Genomic DNA, 22,086 nt, shown 5'->3' with positions numbered 1-22,086 from the left:
AATGGGAATCACAATGTCCCCTAACAGTACCAACCTCATAGGATTGTTGTGAGGGCGATATAATAAAATTATTAATACCATTCATTATTTTAATGACAACAAACACTTAGTCCAATTTCACAAGAGTTTCTCCTTCTTTCCCCTCTGATCTCTATCCCAGCTCATCTCATTTCTCTCAAACATTGTAACTGTCCTATAATGTCCCCCACATACATAACACTTTCTTCTCTCTCTCGGGGACCAAGTTCAGGGTGTTGTACCCTATGGGTCAGTGGGGCAATGAGGCCGTGGGGCAAGGTGGTAGGTGAGGGAGCATGGCCACCCTCGCCATCTGTTCTCCGCAGAGTGTCCCTTGTTCCTCCACTCCCATGTCCTTGTGCCTCTTTTCCTGCCCCTTCATGTGTCCCATTTGTTCTGATTTCAGACTGCCTGCGGCCCTCTGCAGGCTGGGCATTTCCAGCAGTTGAGCCGGCCCCTCGCTCTGTGGGCCCTGACTCTGCTTATGTTCTTTTTTTTTTTTTTTTTAAAGTATTTGTTTATTTATTTATTTATGGCTGTGTTGGGTCTTCGTTTCTGTGCGAGGGCTTTCTCCAGTTGCGGCAAGCGGGGGCCACTCTTCATCGCGGTGCGCAGGCCTCACCATCGCGGCCTCTCTTGTTGCGGAGCACAGGCTCCAGACGCGCAGGCTCAGTAATTGTGGCTCACGGGCCTAGTTGCTCCGCGGCACGTGGGATCTTCCCAGACCAGGGCTCGAACCCGTGTCCCCTGCATTGGCAGGCGGATTCTCAACCACTGCGCCACCAGGGAAGCCCTCTGCTTATGTTCTAATCACTGGGGGCTGGAGACCGCAGTTGGCATTCATGGGTCCGAGGAATCTGTGAGCAGGATGGGATGACTCTTCTCAACTCATTCTAGAAAACAGGGACGAGAGTCACCATTATTGAGCACCTGCTATGTGCCAGGTACTGGACCAGGAGGGTTCACTTGTGGCTGTTACCTGACTCACCATCTGAGGTGTAAGCACGAGAAGAAAACACAAGCTTACCCAGCTGGGAGAGGTCAGAGCCCAGGTCTGCACCTGGGTTAGGGTGTGACCTGGTGTTCTGGAGTGAAGAAGTTTGCTCCCTGCAGCTGTGCTGGCTAGGCACCTCCTCTCTCAGCCCTGGTTGCCTCACTCTGGCAGCCCCATCTTCCAGGACTATGCGCGGCCCTGAAAGAAGAGAGGCTGAGATCTTACATAATTACCCAAATCATGGCTCCTAAATGAGGTCTGATTATAGTGCTAAAGCCCCTTTCTGCAGTGAAGCCCTGGCTCTGCTGAATAGAGCTGCGACCACTTTGTGCGGGATATTTTTTTTTTTTTCTTTGAAAGCGAAGGAGATGGCTTATCCGCATGCAAAGTAGGTCAGAACCTTAGCAAAGATCTTTTCAAACACTTGGCTTTTTTGAAGTCCTGCTACGAAACTCCTTTTGTTTCTCCTGCTTTTGCCTCTTCCCTCCCTCCCTTCTCCTTTTTCCAGAGGCTCAATGACGTCAAATGGCTTTAAGTGACAGCGACAGTGAGAACGGCCTGCGATAAGCTCAATTACAAATGATGGTGGGCTAGCCCGGCTGGGGCCAGGGTGCCTCGTTCAGCGCCTTCCAGCCCCGAGCCACCTTTACAGTGTCATGGGCACCTGACTCATCTGCCTGAAAAGTGTGTGCTTTGCCCTGGGTCCCACCTGCCCAGATGGGGGGTGGGCGGACGGGGATGGCACCCGTGCCTGGGAGCCATTGGCTTGCCTTTGTGGTTCTCAATGTTAATCCAACTTGCAAAAGGCCTCTGCTCCAGCGGGAAGTAAGCTCAGCTGGAACGGTTTGGTGCTTTGCCTAATGGCCTGCTATGGGGGTGTTACTTTTCTTCCTTTTGCTTTTGTTTCTTTAGCCCTCCAGCCCCACCCTCACCAACTGTAGGTAGAAATCAGCAAAAGTTGTGTGGGCACTAAGGATGCTTTTCAGTAGGATGGTATTTACAAAGGTGGCCACACCTGAGACCAACTGAGACCCTCACCCCACTCTTACACTGCAGGTAGAGGATGAGGGTGCATTTCTGGCCCCATTGAACAGTGAGGGAAACCAGGTCTCAGCAGCTTGGTGAGATGACTGCCGGCACTAAGGTCTGCAGAGTCCGATGCTGACAGGAGGGACTGGAATCCATCACCTGTCTCTGGAGCTCTTTTCCTCAAACCCCAGTGACTGGCGGAGGAAACGTGTGTGTGTGTGTGTGTGTGTGTGTGTGTGTATCCTCACCAAAGGAGAGGCTAGTGATCACAGTGACTTTGCTCTGTGCCCATGGTGATCAGTGGGGTTCCCACTCTGAAGCATCCCCTTTCACCCATATCCTGCCCACTCTGGACCTGGAAGGAGGAAATCCCCATTCTGTTATTCCCTGCCATCTTTCTCCTGACAGTCTCAGTCTGAGTCCAAAGTATAAGTAGTTTTCCAGGAGGGTGGGTGTCTTCAGAGGTATTTGGAAGAAGCATTGCCGTATGCACTTCCGGGGAAGTGGGAGGAGCCAACGTAGGGATGTGTCTTTCATTGCATGAATAGTTATTGAGGACCTACCATCTGCCAAGATGCTTCTAGGTGCTGAGGAAACAACAGAAAACAAAACAGTCAAAACTCCCTGCCTTCACGGAATGTGCACTCCAGTGAAGGATCCTGACAATGAACTAGGTGAATAAGTAATTAAAGATGGTGATAAAAGCTGAGACAAAGTAGAACTAGGAAGAGGAGTAGGGGTGGCTGGGATTTTAGATGGAGGAACTAAGAAGTCTCACTGAGAAAGTAATGTTGAAATTCAGGCCCGAGAGAGAGAGATGTGAAAACATCTGAAGAAAATGTTCTGCGCAGGGGAAACAGCAAGTACAAAGGCCCTGAGGCCCAAAGGGCATCTTATGTGCTTGGAGAGTAAGAAGGAGATGCTGTGATCTGGTCAGAGCAGGTGAGAGGCAATGCACCAGGGGAGTTCAGAAATGTCATGGGTCAGAGGGGTGTGTAGGCAGATTTCACAGGGCCTTTATGTAGGAACTTTGGCTTTTACCCTGAGTGAGTTGGGAACTGTGGCAAGCTCTGAGTAGAGGGCTGTCAGGGACTGACCTGTACTCTCAGTAGCAAGTGCTCATCTTGCCAGGGCTATTCTGGGGACTGCTCCCCTCCCTAGCCTCCCAGTTTATTGGTCTTTGCTCGTGAGCTGGAAGGGGCTCGGCCAGACTGGAAGGAAAGCTGAGACCCTGTTTGCTCCAGGAGAAGGCAAGGAAAGAGGAACAGAGTTCGGATCAGACATGGGGACTCTCTGCCTGCTGGGTGCTCCTGGGGCTTTTGGAGTGACAAGAGAGCTGGTCCATTAGCCACTCCAAGGATTCTGGGAATTTGGGGGCTGGGACAGCTTCAGGCTGGGGCCCATCTCTCCCAAGAAGTCCAGGCGCACATCCATGTATGCGCATCCCTTCTCTTTATTTTCTCACCCTTCGGGTTGTCCGCCTTGCATCTCTCCTGTGGGCTCTCTAATGACTGTGAGATGAGGTATTGCTCACAGTAGAGAAGCCAGCAGTGTGGGCAGGTCTGAAGATGCTGGATTTCTCACCTCTCCCGCCTGCTCCCTCTCTTGCTGCCACCTCTCCCTCTCCCCTCTTCTCACCCCTTTGCAGAAGAAAACGACAATGCATGTGTGAAGATTGCTTGCTGGCTGGAGATGCTCCCTGTCTCCTCCCTTCCCAGCTCAGAAGCAACAGCCTTCCTTTCCGCATTCCGCCCCAGCCCTGTTTCTGCGTATCCCAGTACCTCCATCCCTTCTCTCCTCTTTTCCTCCTGCACCACTCAGACACTCCTGCCCTTCTGTGCAGAGTCAGGATTCCCTGGGATGCTAAATGGGGACAGGTTGCATCGGGATGCTTAGGCCAGGATGCAGCTCTTGAGTGGGGATGGTGTGGAAGTCATCCCAGTGAACCCAATTGGCTTGACTCACCCTAATATGAAGGATCCTGGGCTTGCAGCAAGTATAGAGGTTGTCTGCACTTCAGAACCCCAAAGTGAATGAAGCAAAAGATATCAACTTACATCGACACACATGGCTGAGTTGCTCCTCCATTTGGGTAGGAGAAAAGGTGAACAGCCCTAGGTTTCCCGTTCATCCTTCCATCATCTTTCTTTCCTAGGAACCTCCTGTTGTAGACCTTCAGATACAGGGTTCTCCCTCCCTCTCTCAGAAGGAGGCCAGCTACCGTGGAAGGGTGGACCTAGCATCTTCCTTGCAGGGCAGGGTGGGGTTTGTTTGCCTGTGTGAATTGCCTCTTCTTTTTTAGAGAGTTCAAGAAGAAGAGAGAAAATGAAACACTTTTGCCACCTCCTTGTTAGCTCGGAGTCCCAGGTGAGCTGGGGAGCTCACAGCTCCTTTTGTGTGGCTGCAGCCTGTATCGTCTCCATGGTGATGCCTTGAGGCTTCTCGGAGCTAGGGACCAGGCTCCTTCAGTAGCATTCCCCGAGAGCTGCTAGTCAGAGATAGGTGGGGAGAGGGACCCTGTGGGATCAAAGGAGGTCTGGATGGGGTTGTCCTGGGCACAGGGAAGTGTATGCTTGACCCTGGGCTTCTTTAAGACCAGCAGCAGCTTTGGAACCTGGGATCCAATCAAAGAACGCACCTGGAGTGTGACATTCAAGGTCTTCTAGAATCTAGTTCCGTGCTCCCTAGGCAGGTTCATCCCCTATGACTCCGCTATACAGAACTGGTACATGAGCCTGGCCTGGTCTCACTCCCCCCCTAAAAGAATATTTTTTCCCACTTCTGAGCCTTTGCCCCAGCTGTGCCTATTGTCTGGGACCTTTCCCTTCCTCAGCATTTCTCTGACTTGGTTCCAGAGCCACCTTCTCTGGGAAGCCTTCCCTGATACAGACCTCAGACCCTGGGGCTCTCCTCGTCTTCTAAATCCAGACACCACTGCCCCTCTGGGTCTGGCTTGCTCCTAGGAACACATAATGGCTTGTGCTGTTGATCACTTTGCATGTGAAGGGCAGGTGGCACAGTGGGGAAAGCACGGGTCCAGCCTTTGACAGTCCTGGGCTTGAATCCTGACTCTGCCACTTGATAATTTGTTCTTTTCGGACGAGTGTCACTTCCTAGTGGTCTCATGGAGCTGGTAAGCAACTGTGAGCCTCAGTTTCTTCACCTGCAAATTGGGGATGCTTGTAACTCCTTACAAACTTGTGAAGATGAAGTAAAGTGCTGGTATAGAGAGTAGCAGGCACAGCCCCGCCCCCCTGCCTCCCTCCTACCACTAGTTTAGATGCTGCTCTTTGCTCCTCAGCAGCCTGTATTTTTCCCTAGCAGTGCTTTGCCCACACATATAATTAATCGTTGGTTTCTTGTACTGATTCATTTGATTTTTCTCTTGGGGAGCTTGCAAGCAGTGGGCTTTGTCTGATATGTCCATCACTGTTTCCCTGTGCTTAGCACAGAATCTGGACACTGTGGGGCTTGAGGAACATTGGCTGACTGACCATCTGAAACACGGATCAGAGCCCCTCCATCCGAGGCCATTGGTTTCTAGGCTATAGCCACCCCTTTACTTCTTTGAATGTCCACGCAGCCTTGCACATAGTAGGTGCCCTATAAGTGGCTCATTAGAGAACGGTCCTTTTCTTTAATTATTTTTTATCAGAGTATAGTTGATTTACAACATTGTGTTAGTTTCAGGTGTACAGCAAAGTCAATATTCTGTCATAACCTATATGGGAACGGTCCTTGGTTGCACATACAGGATGAGTGACTGCAGAGCTATGCTCCTAGGTGATTTCTAGGAACTGAAGAGGGACCTCCTTCTGCAGAGTGGCTTAGGGGAAATCTCCAGTTTGGGAGGCAGGGTGACCAAACACATCCTTTGATGCTCCATCTAATCCTGGAGTTGATGGTCCACAGAAGCAGGAAGGACTTTGTTCCAGAATATATCAGTCAGCCCCAGAGAGACCACACCCTTGGTGCCAGAGAGAGGGCACCAGGCCTTGTTCTCTGGGAGAGCTGGGCTAGCACACTGGCTAAAGTTCATTCCCATGAGCATTGCTAAAGTTGGGACAAACTCGATTTTAAGTTAAGTGGAAATATTTTTATTTGAGTTAATGTACAATGGGATCTGGTAAACACACAGAGTATATTACTACGCGCTCTGGAAATGTGCAGTCCGATCAGCAAACAGATTAGTTTTAAGTGAAAAGACACTGGCAGACGCTTAAATTCATTGACTTGTTGAGAACGTCTAGATTTGGATACAAATGCACTGGAACGCTAGATCAGTTTGGTGTCTCAGCCCATCCGCACGGAGAAGCTATTGATTTTACTTGATATGCATTGATTCCCAGAAAACAGGACGGCTTTTGAAAATGAACTTCCAGTAATTTCAGGGAGAAGCTGGCGCGTTTGTCTCCACGCGAGGCTGACTTGTTTTGTTAAACGTGTTTCTACGCCTCGAAGGAACTGCAGCAGACAAATATCTTCGTATGAATTAAAATGCATTGATTCTTGGAGGGAAATGATGGTCTCTGTTAAAAGCTTTTTGGAGATGTTAGCATGCAGGAGTTTGAATAAAGCCTTTGTTCGGATCCCCTTCCTCTCTGACTTCTGCTCTCCCCCAAATGGTGGCAGTTTGCAGAGCCCATCTGAAGCTGGAGGTGCTGGCGGGTAGGTGAGGTGGGGAGAGGAGGAGGGGACCTGTCACACTGCCTATCCCTTGCAGCAAGTGGCAGCATGAAACTGCTTCTCCTCTCCAGGGAAGAGACTGTTGAAAGGGTTCAATGTGGTTGATCTCCAAACCAGACGGAGAGAGATAAGATCAGGTGCCCAGGTAGGGGCCGAGGGAAAGGGAAACAAAGTTTCCATTGATAAAGAAAATAGCAAGGAAAAGGGGGAGCCCGGGGGTCCGGTGTGAGATGCAGAAATGAGGGGCAGTATGTGCAGTTTGGGTCTCCTGGTCAATGGCCTCTCTGTGCTGAACGGAAATGATTCGATGATAATGGTTGAAACGGTGCGGGAGTGAGTTATCTCACTTTCTTACCTTCTGAATGAGTTGGACGTGAACCAGAGGCATAATTTAGGCATTTCTCACCCTCATTAACGAATAGCTCCCATGGGGTATGCAGACAGCACGGCTGGAAAAATGATTCCAGGAGCCAGGAAGGAAGCAATTGGTCTGGAACTTATTTTTTGTGTTAAGACTCCCTGGATCTTTCTGGATCAAAGCCACTTAGGACAACTTTGAGGGTTGATCATGGACTTAACTCCTCGTTAGCCACTGCTACCTTCTCCTCAGCCCGCACATACACCCTGGGTGGGTGATTAAATCCACTGGGGGGGTGTTTGTTGGCTGTGGGTGAGAGAGGATGCTGACCATTTGCCCAGGTAACACTGCCCCTGGCAGCTAAAGCTCCTCCACGAGTGACAGGAAGGAAGGCTGCTGGGAAAGACTTAGAGGAGGGTCGATTGTGAAGCTTCCTCCTTTCACCTCTGGCTGCAGCAGTTATACGTCAAGGGTCACGGTCCACATCTACTTACCCCAGACAGTGATTCTCTCCCCCTTCACTCCCCTCTGCTTCTCTCCACTCCCTTCCACTTGCCCCTACTCTGCATTAGAAAGGGGATTGCCTAGCCTTGGAAGCATAGGATCAAAGCACTGGGAGGGATTTTATGAATCCTTCAGTCCACCCCCCACCCCCCCGTCTGCTGCTTCCTCCTCTGCCTCAACAATATTCCATGCCAAGTATAGTCTCAGCTTGAATACCTCCAGCCGTGGACTGTACTTCATTTCCCAGGAGTCTTTTGCAAATAGATAGTTCTAGTCAATGCAGAGTGCCCCTGCCCCTTGCCTGCCAACATCAGCCCCAAATCTAAATGAGCCTCAACCCCATGGTCCTGGTTCTGTCCTCTGGGGTAGCACAGAAAGAGTCTCATTCTTCTCCCCCTTGACTGTCTTTAGGTATTTGGAGACAGTTAGGATGTCCCCACTGAGGCTTCCCCTCTCCAGGCAAATCACCCTAGGTTCTTTAGCTATTTTTCATGTGACATGGTTTCCTCCCCCATATGCAGGACCAGCTACATAATTTGCATGGGTCTTGAAAAAATGTGGGGACCTTTGTTCAAGAATTACCAGGAATTTCAGGATGGTGACAGCAGGCAGGGTTAAATCAAGCTCAGGGTTGTATGCCCATGAAGCCAGCCCTCACCATATGGGACCTCTTTTCCCAGATTTCAGTCTGCAGTGTCCTTCTAAGTGATGTTCTGGGACTAGACTGTCCAGGGCAAAAGCACAATGACTGTCCCTTTTTTTTGGATATATTCTTTAGTGTTGTTGAAGCAACTGACAATCATATTAGCTTTTACCGGCAGTCAGAGCATACAGGTGCGTCACACTCAGCGTAACGTCCACGTTAATCTCTAGATATGATTCATACCTGTAGCAGCTGAGCCATCTCCCTTCCACTCTTGGGCAGTTGCAGGAATCCACAGTGGTGAATTTTGCTCTGCCCACAGAATCCATCCCAGTGCATTGTCCTTTAGGCAGTGTATTTATTCACTCATTCAATCTATAGCGAAATATTTACTGCCGGCCTACTATGTGCTAAGCACAGTGATAGAGTCAGGAAACTTTTTTTTTTTATACATTACATTCGTTTTTCAAAATTGAACTGTAGTTGATTTGCAATGTTTCATGTGTACAGCAAAGTGATTCAGATAAACCTCTCTCTCTCTCTCTGTCTCTCTCTCTCTCTCTATATATATATATATTCTTTTTCAGACAGGATATGTTATTGACTAAAACCTGACCCTGGACTTAAGGAGCTTTAATTTAGAGGAGAAAAGATATTTAAACAATAATTACCCGAAAACCTACTGGTTCCTATAATAGAGATGTATACAGGAGTGGAAAAGATGGCAAATTACTCTGCCTGGGAAGTTATGGAAAGCTTCAAAGAAGAGGTAGTATTTGAGATGGCTCTTGAAGAATGAGTAGAAGTTTGACACATGGGAGAGGGAGGAAAGGATTGATAGCCTGCTCTCCTCCCCATGAATTCCCAATTCTTTTCTTTTGGCCATTCTTCTGGGGCAGCACCAAGGAGTTTGGCCCTGGTGGCCCCCCCACAGATTTCCACAGCCTGTTTCATCTCTGGAACGCTTCAATCAGATCCCACTGCCTTGATGAGAAGACATTTCTGGAGTTTTTGCTGCAGTTTTAATTTCTTGACATCATCTGGGTGTGTTGGGAAAAATGAGATCTAATAATGAATGATTACAACTCTCAAGTTAAGTCTAGTTGGTTGACTAATCAATTTGGTTAAGTGAAAATCCATAGCAAATGAGTCGACCGCAGTATGACATTCCTCCATCCAATTTAAATTAAAATCACCAACCATAATAATTTCACAATTACTCAGGGAGGGCACACTGGAGACATGACCCCCGGAGCAGAGAAATTGCAAATGCCGCGAAGAGTGGGCTGAGAGTGGGGGTGATGACGGAGTCGCTTAAGATGAACTCTGCCTGAACTGCTCTCAGCCTCGTCAGCGTCGGGGGAGGCAGTGGGGGGGCATCTGCAAAGCAGGCTGATCAGCAGTTCCATATTCTTGGGAGCAGCCCTGCTTCTCTCCCCTGGGGAGGCAGGAGTTTCTTTCCTCTCGGCTAGAAAGCCCATGAGAGTTCCTCCAACAGGAGAGCAGGGTCTCTCATCTCCAGATAAGAGGGTAGGGGAAGAGGTGGGTGTTATTCTTTCCATTTCAAATTCTCCCAGATTTAGATGATCAGTTCTTGGGCAGTGGATGCCACGTCTGTTGATCTTGAGTTAAGAGTGCCAATGCGGGTAACAGCTAATTAATTGGTTTTTGATAGTAAGGGTGATCATGACAGAGCAAAGGAAAGAATTATATTTGATCTAGTATCACAAATGTTTATTTGCTGAATGTCCCCTTTATGCCAGGCATGGTATCAGGCACCAGGGAGAAAGAAATGAATTAAATGTATCGCCCTGCCTTCAAGGGCACTGTGCAGCCCGCCTTGTGTAGCCTGAGAGATAAACACTATTAATGCAAGGTGGAAGGTCATTGACATTCAGTAAGTAAGTTGAAGGATAATAATGATTTTGGTCAGGGAATTTCATGCAGAAATTTTGTATGCCAGTTACCTTATCTGTAAAAAGCATTTAATAACAGTACTACCTCAAGAAGTTGTTGTGAGGTGAATGACATGAGTGATGCTGCTAGTGGTCCCTCAGTCACTTTTCTCTTCTTCTTCTACACCAATAGAACTCTCAGATGTTAGCTGCCTGGAGCACGTGGCTGACTGGAATCAAGACTACGTTTCCCAGCCTCCTTTACTGCTGTGGCCACGTGACTAAGGTTGGGCCAAAGGAATGCAAGTTGAAGCTGTAAGTGTGGCTTCTAGAAGTGCCCTTAAAGAGAAGGGTCATGCTCTTATCCTCCTGTTACTCCATCCTGCTGGCAGGAATTCAGGCACAGTGGCTGGAACTGGAACAGTCGTGTTGGGGCACAAAGTGGCTTTAGAAGTGGAGGCCATACAGGCAGAGCAACAAGACAGAAGGAACCTGGGTTTTAAATACTGTGATGTGAATACTAGCCCTGGACAGCTCACCTCAAGAGCTAAAATAAGCATCCTACTTAAACTACTGTTATTTAGGGTTTACTGTCACTCCCAGCTGAGCCTAATTCTAATTAATCCAAATGAATATATTTACATATAAAGCATTCAGAAAAGTGCTTAGCACATAATAATGGCTCAAGAACTGGTGGCTCATGTTAGTATTTTTGGTCCTTACTCTAAAGGAGACAAGACAAAGGTCCTGCTTACTGAGCTGCAAAGGGTTTGCCTTATCTCCCCACGGGGACTCTTGGTGGAGACACCTAGCATTTTACATCATCATCGAGGCCCAGCTCTTTGGCCTCTCCTCCCGCAGTCCACCCTTCTCAGCTTCTCAGCTGACCATCCCCAACACCTCCCCCGCCCCCCACACCAGACTTAAATCCTGCTGTCACCAGCTCAGCCTTTACTTCTAGAGAGAAGCATCAGTGGCAGCCAGGAGAAGTATGAGCAGGGAGTCAGGTCCTGTGGATCAATTTGTAATATTTCTTGTGGCGGCAAGAGGAGCATGAGCGATGCGTGCACTAAATCCCTGGCATGGTAGCAGCACGGTCGAATGTCTTGGCTTGAATTATTTATCTTTGGGTGGGACTGGGGCCCTGGGTGGAGGGGACACCCTGGGTGCTTAGTGCTCCCCAGCGTAGTCCATCAAGGGGGTTGGGGCAGCGGCGGGCTAATGATGAGGTCACTCCTGAATACCTTGCTATAGGAGAGGGCAGGGCAGTCTGTCTGGGTAAGCAGGCAGAGGTACTTTGAGTTTCTGGTACGATGAGAGTTAGAGAGTCGCCCATTGTCATTTCTGGGGACCTTAGTAGAAAAATGTTGAAATGATTGACTCAGAAATAAGGGGAGGCTTTTTGCCTATTGTTGGGTGTATACGTTGAGAATGTATAATTATTAATACATACATGTTCTATACCCTCGAGGGGAAGAAGGGAATGTGGGGGCTTTCCTGGCTAGGGGGAAGTCATGGTTATTAGAGAGAGTGAGTTTGATAGACATTACTCGTGCTCACCAATATTTCTACATCTTTTCTCTTTCCTGTCACATGAACAAGTTCACCTGTATTGTATGGCCAGTTCTAGCCAGCGGAGTGCAACCAGAAATGACATTTCTGTGAGCATTTAAGAGTTGGTGTGCATTTTTCTCCATTTCTTTTCTCTCTGTCTTTAGAAAATCCTGCCGTGTCACAATCTGGAGGAACCTACATCTGCCTAGGTCCCTGGATGACTGTGTGGAGCAGAGCCCCGTGCCCTGCAGCACTGGGCGTGTAGATTAGTGAGAAACAAATCTGTTAAGTGATTGTGGTTTTGGAATTGTTGGGAACTGCAGCACAATCTCATCGATCCTGATGAATGATGCCAGAAGTGAAGGGCTGTGCAGAGCCTTTAGCTTCAGCGGGAGGCCAGGGTTAGCAAACCAGAAAATGGAGTCTGAAGGGGTCATTAGAATTTTGTGCATGTGGTCTGGGCAGAGAAAGAGGCAACAACAAATACTGATACATAAAACTGGGGCTGGCTGAGTCCAGGAGTGATACCAAGAATGGCAGGTCAGCTGATGAGATCCGAGAATGTACCTGGGACAGATGCCACCATTACTCTGACATTCTGCTGAGGCACAGACCACAGAGGGCAGGCTATGTCTAAGTTTGGTTCCCAAAATGAGAGGAACAATTCCAGAACACTCCTCAGAATTTATGGACTGAATTATGTCCCCTTCCCCCAAATTCATATGTTGAAGTCCTAACCTCTAATATGACTGTATTTAGAGGTAGGTAATTAATGTTAAATGAGATCATATGGGTGGGACTCTAATCCAATAAAACTGGTGTCCTTATAAGAAGAGGAAGAGACACCAGGGCTCTCTCTCTGTCCACATGCACACAGAGAAGAAGCCATGTGAGGTCACAGCGAGAAGGTGGCCACCTGCCAGCCAGGAAGAGAGCCCTCAACAGAACCCCACCCTGACGGCATTTTGACCTTGGACTTCCAGCCTCCAGAACTGTGAGAAGTAGATTTCAGTTGCTTTAGACCCCCAGTCTGTGCTACTTTGTTATGGCAGCCTGAACTGACTAACACAGACCTTGAACTAGGATTTGTTTTCTCATATTCTCTTCTCCACCCATTCCCAAGTTTTCCAGTGGGGAACTTTTTGTATAGAGTCAGATTTTTTTGAGGTGGAGAGGAAAGAGAAGAGAGGGGAATAATGAAAATAGTAACACCTCCTTGCACTTTTAACAAAATGCTTTTTTCTACATTATTACACTGGATTCCAATTACAGCCCTGTAAGAGAGAGGGAATTATCCTAGGCTTACAGACTTTATTCATTGGCTTAGCAACATTTTGTGAGCATCTACTATGTGTAGGGGCATGAGGCTAAGCGTTGGGGTGCAGATTTGAATAGTACAGCTCCTGTTCTCAAGTGGCTGAGTGAATTGAGGCTCCCAGGACAAGCTGGTGATCCCACCTCACAGGGCTAGTAAGGATTCGATCCTGGCTGTTTAGCTCTGTGCCCAAGTTCAAAGACGAACAAAGCAGAGACTTAGGCTGTAACAAATGCTGATGGACCTTTGCATTCCAGTGAAAGCTGTCTCTTCATTGTCCCTGAGAAGCTGAAGGTCAACATCACACATAGGTAGCGTGGCCAGCTATTGGTTGCCTGCGTGCCGTTCAGCCTCCACATTGTTCTTTACTGGCAGAACACTTACTCTGTCTAGATCTCCTGTACCCATGCACCTCAAGGCAAGCTGGCTTCTCCCAGAACCAGAGGGCGAATCATGTAGGCAGCCAGGCAATCATACTCCATCTAATTGCCTTGCAATTCTAACCAGTGGGACACAATAGAGCCTGCAGGGATTCTTGGATTTCTCACCCTAAAATGAGCACAAAAGAGGGGCATTTTATTTTTTGAGCAGTATTATTATGTGAGGGCATGATGCTGAGAGCTGCTGCAGCCACTTTATGACCATGAGGAGGTGAGCCTGAGGACAACTGCCGACATGCTGAGCATGGCAGAGCAGAGAGAGGGAAAGAAATGGCTCTTGATATTGATCGACAGAATTAACAGTGCCTCTTGTTATATCAGATAATACATATTTTCATTGTTAAGCTCTTTGGGGTTGAACATTTTATTACTTGCAGCTAGAAGCTTCCTAACTTGTATAGGCAGAAACAATCAACCATGTGTGTACTGCATGTGTGTACTGAGTTGCCACTGCCTCCACCACTGACTCAGTGTGTGGCTTCGGGCAGGTCTCATTACCTTTCTGGGCCTCAGTCTTCTCATCTGTGAAACATGGGTGGGGATAATTGTCCATTCCAGATCTAACCTTTCCAATATTACTCTTAACTCAGCGCTGGGTTAGGTAGCCTGCGGGTGGGGAGGTGCAGAGAAGGATAGGAAGAGCTGATTAGAGTCAGAGAGAAAGGCATCTGTGATGTGGCTGGTAGAGGGCAGAGGAAGAGGAGGAAGAGGGGTCCCCGTCTTCACTGTCTGCAGGAAGGAGCAGACAGTGGGTACCACCTGCTCAGGGAAGTGTCTGGGGGACACGCGGTCACCATCAGCCACTCACCTAGCACTTCTCTGACCCGAGTCAGCTGCACACGGTTTGCTCCCAGACCTTTGTGCCCTCTGTACCTCTCACTCTACTTGGTGGGATTAGCTCTCCCTGCAGGGGTGGGGACACAGTGATCTTGCTGGTGTTTCCCAAACAGAGAGGAGAGAGGTGCATGGCAGTCCACGACAGGATTGGATTCTGCCCACTCTCAGGGCCGCCTGAATCAGAAGTGCCAGGATCCCTGTGAAAAGCAGATGTGGCTTCCACCCACGACCTCATGAACCAGCCATGCTCCCTGCCTCACGTGCAGGACCACTGCTTGTGAGCCTCATGGCGATGCCGGAAGGGAGGAATTTGCAGTGACCATATTTTACAGAAGAGAAAACGGAGGCTCAGCAAGGTGAGAGGTCTTGACGGAAGTCACACTGCTGATAAACACTGAAGCTGGGACCCAAGCTTAGGTTTGTCTGACGTCATTCCCAATTCTGGCCAATGAGTGAGGCCTTGGATCACTGGGGCCAACCTACTCCTTCAGCTCACTCGCCTGCCCCTCAGCCCCAAACTCTTAATGTTCTTCTTGCCTCTGCAGGCTCTTTCCCCCTGCAGGGAGCGGTTTCTTTCATCCGTGCCTTTCTCTGTGAAATTGAACTTCTGCTCTCCTCCAGGGCCAGCTCCACAGGTACCTTGGCTTTTAGGTCTCCTGTGACAGGTACCCTCCCCCCCCCACCACAGTCACACCAAACAAAGCAAAACCTAACAAACAAAATCTGTTTTCATTTTACTTATAGGTCTTGATGGTCATTTATGTTTTCACTCAATATTCATCAAATATAATTGAGTACTTATTATGTGCAGATTTTGTGAAGTGCTAAAGATATCAAGAGTGAACTTGAGTGGACATGGTACCAACCTTCACAGAGTTACGGTTAAGTGCACTTCTCATATCAAATCACCCCCCTCCCCCATATATATAGCACCTCCTCAGTGCTGGCTATCAGTGATATGAAACCAGTTCTTAGCGTGGCTGGGACAATGTCTACCAGTAGTAGGTGCTGCGTGGAATAAATAAATTAATGAAGTGGGGTAAAGGGCCAAGAAGGGCTAGGTGAGTACATCTGAGCTATATTTCAAGGAGGTCAGGCAGCCTGCCTGCGGTTGCTGCATCCTCCGAAGATGCTAAATTGTCTAATAAATGGTTTTCCAGCCCGGGCCCCCTGGAGAGGGCAACTGACATGGCCGAGGCCTGAGGCCAGCGCCCAGCCCAAGCCCATGTTGGGTGGATGCATTATGAATGCAAGGTGTAGGAAATAGAAATTATTAAACTCGCAGATAGGGACAGAAATGCCTTTGTGTGGCTGCAGAGTTGGGACATTATGCTGAAGCAATGCATTGCAAATCAGCCCGCACCAGGCAGAGAGGGGCTTTTATCCTCCAGGTCCCGAAGTTCCTTTGGCAGCTTTTGTGCACAGCCGCAGAGGCCCTTCTGGGAGGAGAGGGAAGCTGGTAATTTCGTGGCTGATTGGCAGACTGTCCAGAGCCAATAAAGATATATGCTTTCTTGCTGAAGTACTCACACACCCAAATCTCAGCTCCTCAGTTTTGTCTTTCTTTCTCTTCTTGTGATCCCCACCCCCTTTCCGTTACAGAGAAGAATGAAACCTGGGCTGTCTTTCCTCATTCACATGGCTTAGTGTGGGCCTAGTGGGGATCGGGGTCCCCATCCTGGTGACCCATGAGGACAGAGGGTGTTTGCCCAGGGTGTCTGGCCTCTTCTCCGGGCATCCAATTTATTTTGGCACAATCTAGAGATTAACTGTGCCACTTTGGTGCTCTGGATAAGCTTGATGTTTACATTCCCACGAATCCATCCAATATCCCTGCAACGTTGGATATTGTTTGCCCATTTTAAGGATGAGGATAGGTGACTTGTCCAAGGTCTCAGAGTTAGAAAATTGTGGCATTGGGATTTGAAGTCAAGTTTATCAAATTCTGAAGTCTGTGATATTGGTTTTTTTGAGTGCCCTAATGGTGTCTCACTTTGGTAGTATTCATGGCACCCCTGCTGACGAAAGATGTCATCACTGGTACACTGGGGACTCTTGAACTGGGTTCTCTAACTGGTCTATCCTAAGTTACTGGGATATCTTGAAATTTTAACAGAAGTATCTGGTTTGGAAATTGAATGGCTCTTTGAAACTATGTAATTCATTTCCTCTCTCATCTGGACCCATTTTACAGATCATGAAGCTTAGGCCTACAGAATTTAGGGACTGGCCCTAATTTACAGCCAACTCTAACGGCAGACCCAGGACAAGAATCTGTCCTCTCACTCTCAGTCCAGTGTTCTGTACACTTCATCTGCAGTATCAATTAGAACTAGGTTTGGCTCTGAGTAACAGAAACCGCCAAGCAGTGACCTCACTCCCTGATGTAAAACAAATCAGAAACAAACAAATCAGACATAAAACAAATCAGAAGGAGTTATGGCAGATCACAGGGTTAGGGACCAAGACTTTCTCTATCTTGTCACTTTGCCACTTTGTGGCTTCTTTCCCAAGTTTACCTCATGGTCCTAAATGGCTTCTAGAGCTCCAGCCATTACATCCAGCAGCTGGAAGGAGGAGGCCCTTCCTTTTCAGGAGACTTTCTGGAAGTGTCACACAGTACTTCTGTCTCACTGGCCAGTATTTAGTTGATGGCCACGCTAGTTAAGCGGGAGGCTGGAAAATGTCATCTTTTAGCTGGGTGCCTAGTAAAAAGTCAGAAAGACTGTCTGTATTCCTAAGAAAACAGGAAGGAGTGGCTATTGGGAAGCAACTATCAGCCTTTACCACAGCTTCTTAGTTTCTAAACTGGCTGCCATCACTGTATTTCCTGGTCTGCAGCTCTAGGAATTCCCAGCTGAGAGGAAAGATGAACCAGCAGAGCTTGACTGGCAGAAAAACAAGTGTTTTTTTGTTTTTTTTTCCCTTCCTCTTCCAGATAATGGCAGGGCACTTAGCTCTGGAAGAGTTTGCATCATGGGACTTTTAAATATAATGCCACCTTGCCTAGTGGTTTTGGTACTCATCTATTTTGGTCCGCTTCAAAGACAACATTGATTTTGTGCCTTCCTGGATTTTGTAAAACATGAGGGTAGAGGTTTAGGATAAAGGAAGATGGGATGTATACGAGTGGGTCCATGTACGGACACATATATTTTTAGAGGGGATGGAAACCTCCACTGCCACGTGTGCTGGTACTTTCCCAGTCATGTCCCAGGCTGACAAAGCATGAAATACTGATTTTGCTCCTGTGCTGGTTCTTCAAGTAACGTGGAGTCAGGGCTGCTTCCTTGAATACCTAGAGGCAGTTAGGGGCTCTGAATGAGAGAAATGGAGTGTGAAGCAGCCTAGAGATGGTTGAGTCCAACCACCTGCTTTTACAGACAAAAATCCCAAGGCCCAGAGAGGTTGCAGGTTTGCTCCAAAGTTACAGAGCTGGGACCAGGATCCCACCTTTCTGACTTCTAGACTAAGGCTATTTTGCCTCTCTGAAATATATATACATATTTTATATGATTCTCTAGCCATTTCATGTGTGTTACTATTATTTCCCCAACTAAAGACTCTGAATCCCTATTATGTTCAAAGCACTAGGCAAGGCTTTGGTGTGAGGAGGATAAACGATGAATAAAACACAGTTCCTCTCAAAGAATTTGCCATCTAGAGAGGGCTACAGATGCATTGGCAACTAACGGTAAGGCAAGACATTGGGCTCTAAGTGTTGCACAGACACTAGGTGGTGATGCTCTGGACGGTGGATGGATTGGCTGGGGTGGGGGCTGTGGAAGTCCCCATGCGGGGGTCATTGAAGAGGGGAGAGGTAACCTAGACTAGATGAAGGGCACAGACAGAGCCTGAAAGTCATAGCACTAGCTGAAACCTCCCTGCCCTGGTGCTGTCACTGGAATTTGGAGGGCTCAGTATGAGGACCCAAGGAAGGAAAGCCTGGAAGGGTCTCCTCTGCCTCCAGGGAGAAGCTCTAGTCGCACTAACTTGTTGGGCAGTGTTCTTGGTCCTGTATGACCATTCAAGTGTCTGAAATAAACCCAGCTGGTGTCCATGTCTTTACCAAGGCTAGCCGAGCCAGAATCTCTAGGGGTGGCTTTCAGGCATCTGTCTATTTAAAGCTCCCCGGGTGATTCTGATGTAAAATGGGATATTTCAGAGTTAAGGAAGGAGGTGAGTGAAGCCCTGCCCTGGGTGATGAGAAGAGGTGTGGTGTGTTAAAGGCTGAGCTCCACAGGAGAACCTCCAAGAGGAGGAGGCCCGGTAGGAGAAGTGAGTCACCAGATCCCGGGTCGCACTGAGCTCAGTTCCCTGTGTGCAGATGGGGAGACAGGGACCCAGAGCAGTGGGGAGCTTTATCCAGGCCAGCCCTGCAGCTTGTCGTAGCACTACCACGGTCTGTCCCTTGCCTGCCACCCCCCGGCCCCTGCCCCGTCCAGAGCCACCATCATTCCCGCTCCCCGTCCCTCTGCCATGGCTCAGTCCCCTTCAAAGCCTTTAAAGGGGATCTTCATTTGCGTGCAGGGGGAGGTCTGGCTGTTTCCGAGAGTGTTAATTAGGAAGTTGCCTGGTTCTCATTTTTGCTTGTCTTTCTTCTCGTTACTGGGGCATGTGTGCAGGGCTGGGACTTCAGAGAGGACGTGGCGAGTAACGGTGGTGATGGCGGGGGTGGAGGTTATTACTCTGCCGTCCACGTTGGGGGCGGGGACGGGGACAAGAAGGGCAGCGCTCCACGCCTAATGGGGCAGGGGTTGGCAGGAGGAACTGAACAGGATCCCATCACTGGGAGCTAGTTGAATGTGGCGAAGGATGCCCCGGGGTTCAAGGAATAGTTAGCGGCTACCTCTGATCTGCAGTTGGTTTCTTGGCTGTAGTTTGTTCATTGTCTTACCTTGGGGGCAGTCGAGTCCTGACTGGTTCTGTTTCCCTACTTACACACTCCCATGAGCCCCCATACTCCTTCTTGTGAATGCTTTTGTCCGTATCTGCAATAATTTGTTTAATGTCTGCTTCCTCTTGAGGCTCTCGTTTGGTCCCCCCATGCCTTCAGTGCCTTGCACAAAGCTTGGCAAACAGCAGGCACTTAATAAACATTGGTAGATGGTGCAATAGGCTGACGGACGGGGAAACACTCAGTTGGACCTTTAGGAGGCAGATTCTTGTCTGATTCTGTCCCGGATGCTCTGTGGGCTCATGAGCGAGTCGCTGTCTCTCTGTGCCTTGTGTTTTCCCAACAACAATGATAAACAAATGTAAATCTGCAAAGAGCATCGACAATCTGTTTCTCAATCTCTGCGGCTTATCAGATGGGACAGTTGACTGAGTTTGGGGGGCATGGTACTAGTTCCAGATCTGCCACTTACTAGTACCCATATCACTGAGCCTCTTCCTCATGCCTCAAGGGAGGCCGTGGGGACCAATCTGCAGGGCAGGGGTAGGCACTTTGAGAAGCCTCAACATGCCATACACTTGGATGGCTTTATTTATTCAAGGGATGGCCCCCATTAGCTTTAAATAAGGACAGAGTGCAAAGTCTGTTGAAGAGAGATTTAAGACATCAGCCAGAACTTACCAAGTTAGCACAGATAGACCATGCTAACTGGACGTCAAGGAAGGAAGCAGTGTGATTCCAAGGAAGTAGGGTGCCTAACTTACTTGGGGGGCTGGTCAGAGCTGGTATTGCCTGGATGAAGGGTCTGGATTAGAGGCGCTAAGAAGACTTGGTCTATCATCAAGTTCAATAGCTGGATGAGTTTGGGGACAGAGACTTCTGCTCCTTTGCTGATTTCCTGAAGCTCTGAATCATGGTGTTTGCGTGGCTGCAGATTTCCAGCGAGCACCTGCTGGATGCCCTGGCCTCGGGAGAGGCTCCAGGAGACTCCAGGAGATTTGGGGAAGAGCCTGCCAGGCTAGCAGCCTGCTTTTCTCCTTCCTGCAGGGCCCCCAGGTCCTGACCAACAGAGGGATTGAGGACCCAGGTGTCCCCTCTCTGCCCCTGTGCAATTTGGGGCTTATCCCTCTTGGCTCTTGCGTGGTTCAGGAGGGACCCAGCCCCAATCATCTCAGCTCCAAGAGAGAAAAGGAAGAACATCTGTTAACACAAATGCTTTTCTAATTTCTTTTTAAATCTCACTCAGCATCTGCGTTAAACAAGGCTGATCGGCTTGTACAATATTTAATTTTGGAACTATTTCAAAAGGCGCTTGTAAGAGGGGAACAGGGGAAGAGCAACAGCCTCCTAAATCTTTAATAGCATGCCAGTGAGGAGCTTCTGCCGGCTGGCTCCGTCCTAATCACACGGAGGAGAATAAGCAGAGACAGAATTTCTTAATAACAAATACCCTTGCAGCACCTCATTAAATCACTGCATTTCAGAGACACAGCAGGACACTTGGGTGAATAAATAGTGCAATCTCCCAGTCTGAAGGATTTTCACATCTGAGTTATTTCTCCTGCATATGATCAGTTCCTTTTCTCTCTCTCTCTCTCTCTCTGTCTCCTTTTTTTTAAAAAAAAAAAATTCTGCAAATGATTTTAGCTGATGAGTTCAACTAACGAAGACATTAGAGGCAAAGTTGTACCTCTCTCCTCTCCGCCTGCCCCATCCCCTACTCTCCTCCCGCCCTGTAAATACAGAGCCGTATTTGGTGTGTTTTTGCGGTTTAACAAATAGCACTGCCAAAAGAGAGATGCAAGAAGGAGAGGGGGAGGGGAGGGTGATGCTGGTTGATGTGAAGCAAAGCACTCCCTGGCTGGGTGTTTATGAGGATGGTGACGAGTGGAGCCTAGGAAGGAGAGGCAGGTAGGGACCGAGAGTGGAGGTGCTTCTGGGCTCTGGACCACCTGTGGACGTGGGTCCCTTTCTATACACGGCCACACCCAGTCTCCAGCTGGGCCTGCCACAGGACAAGGGAGCTGAGGAAAACCATCTGTTTTCAGTTGCACTTAAATATTTATTAATTTTATTTTTTTTTCCTTCCTTTTAAAAAAAAATTTAAGTATAGTTGATTTACAATGTTATGTTAGTTTCAGGTGTCCAGCAAAGTGAATCAGTTTATATATATATATATATCTGATAACATATATGTATATATATATTTTTTTCAGATTCTTTTCCCTTATAGCACTTAGATATTTATTGAGCACCTATTGTATGCCAGGCCCTGTGCTAGATGCTTAAGAGTTAAAGCTGTCATTACAAAATCTAAGCCAAAGAGGGCTCTTCCTACATTCTCTCTTACTACGGTTGAATCAGTCAATCCATCATCAATCCATCAATCAATACATTTTAATGAAGGGGACATAAACTGCCAGCCCATGACTGTGTCCAGCTCAAAACCATTTTTTCTTGTCCTTAATACTGTTGGTTGCTTGTTGTTTTTGTTTATGTGTATTTTGATTTTTCTTTTTAGTAGAATTAGTTGCTCTGGTGTGGTGTTTTTTAAAACTGTGGTTTATGATCCCTTAGTGGGTCTTGAAATCAGTTTAGAAGGGATCCCAAATTACTCATTCTTAAATTTTGATTTGGGGAAAAATTTATCTCTAAGTAAATTCTTAAGTGGTTATCTTTTCTGAGTCTTTCAGTGCATGGGGAATATTTTCTCTTACTTTCAGAAATGAACATCACTCTGCCTGGGAATGAAAATGGAATGCAATAAGTAGGATATGATGGGATGGGATAGGAGAGAGTAGACAGACAAGAGAAGAAATAAAAGAAGAGAAGTGAAAGGAGGAGGAAAGAAGGCTGTCAGCAGAGATTGTACACAGCAACGTAAATATTATTTCAAGTTTGTATGTGGTGTGTTTC

At 48.0% G+C, this 22,086-nt stretch overlaps 1 protein-coding gene across 3 annotated transcripts in view; it reads left to right on the top strand.

Annotated features, from left to right (window-relative positions):
* LOC309604809 (uncharacterized protein) overlaps positions 1–22,086 on the top strand; it is a gene marked incomplete at its 5' end in the record, with an annotated part of 103,080 nt that overhangs the window by 41,277 nt on the left and 39,717 nt on the right. For all 3 annotated transcript variants that reach the window (XM_082339788.1, XM_082339787.1, XM_082339789.1), the window contains one exon: positions 10,321–10,442. In XM_082339788.1, the coding sequence (XP_082195914.1) occupies positions 10,321–10,442 (122 nt within the window). The remainder of the gene's footprint in view (positions 1–10,320; positions 10,443–22,086) is intronic.

The sequence above is a fragment of the Balaenoptera borealis genome (assembly GCF_965194805.1).
Source record: "Balaenoptera borealis genome assembly, chromosome: 11".
NCBI classification, from domain to species: Eukaryota; Metazoa; Chordata; class Mammalia; order Artiodactyla; family Balaenopteridae; genus Balaenoptera; species Balaenoptera borealis.
Note: the sequence above shows the minus strand (reverse complement) of the source record. Positions and strands in the feature narration are given on the sequence as shown.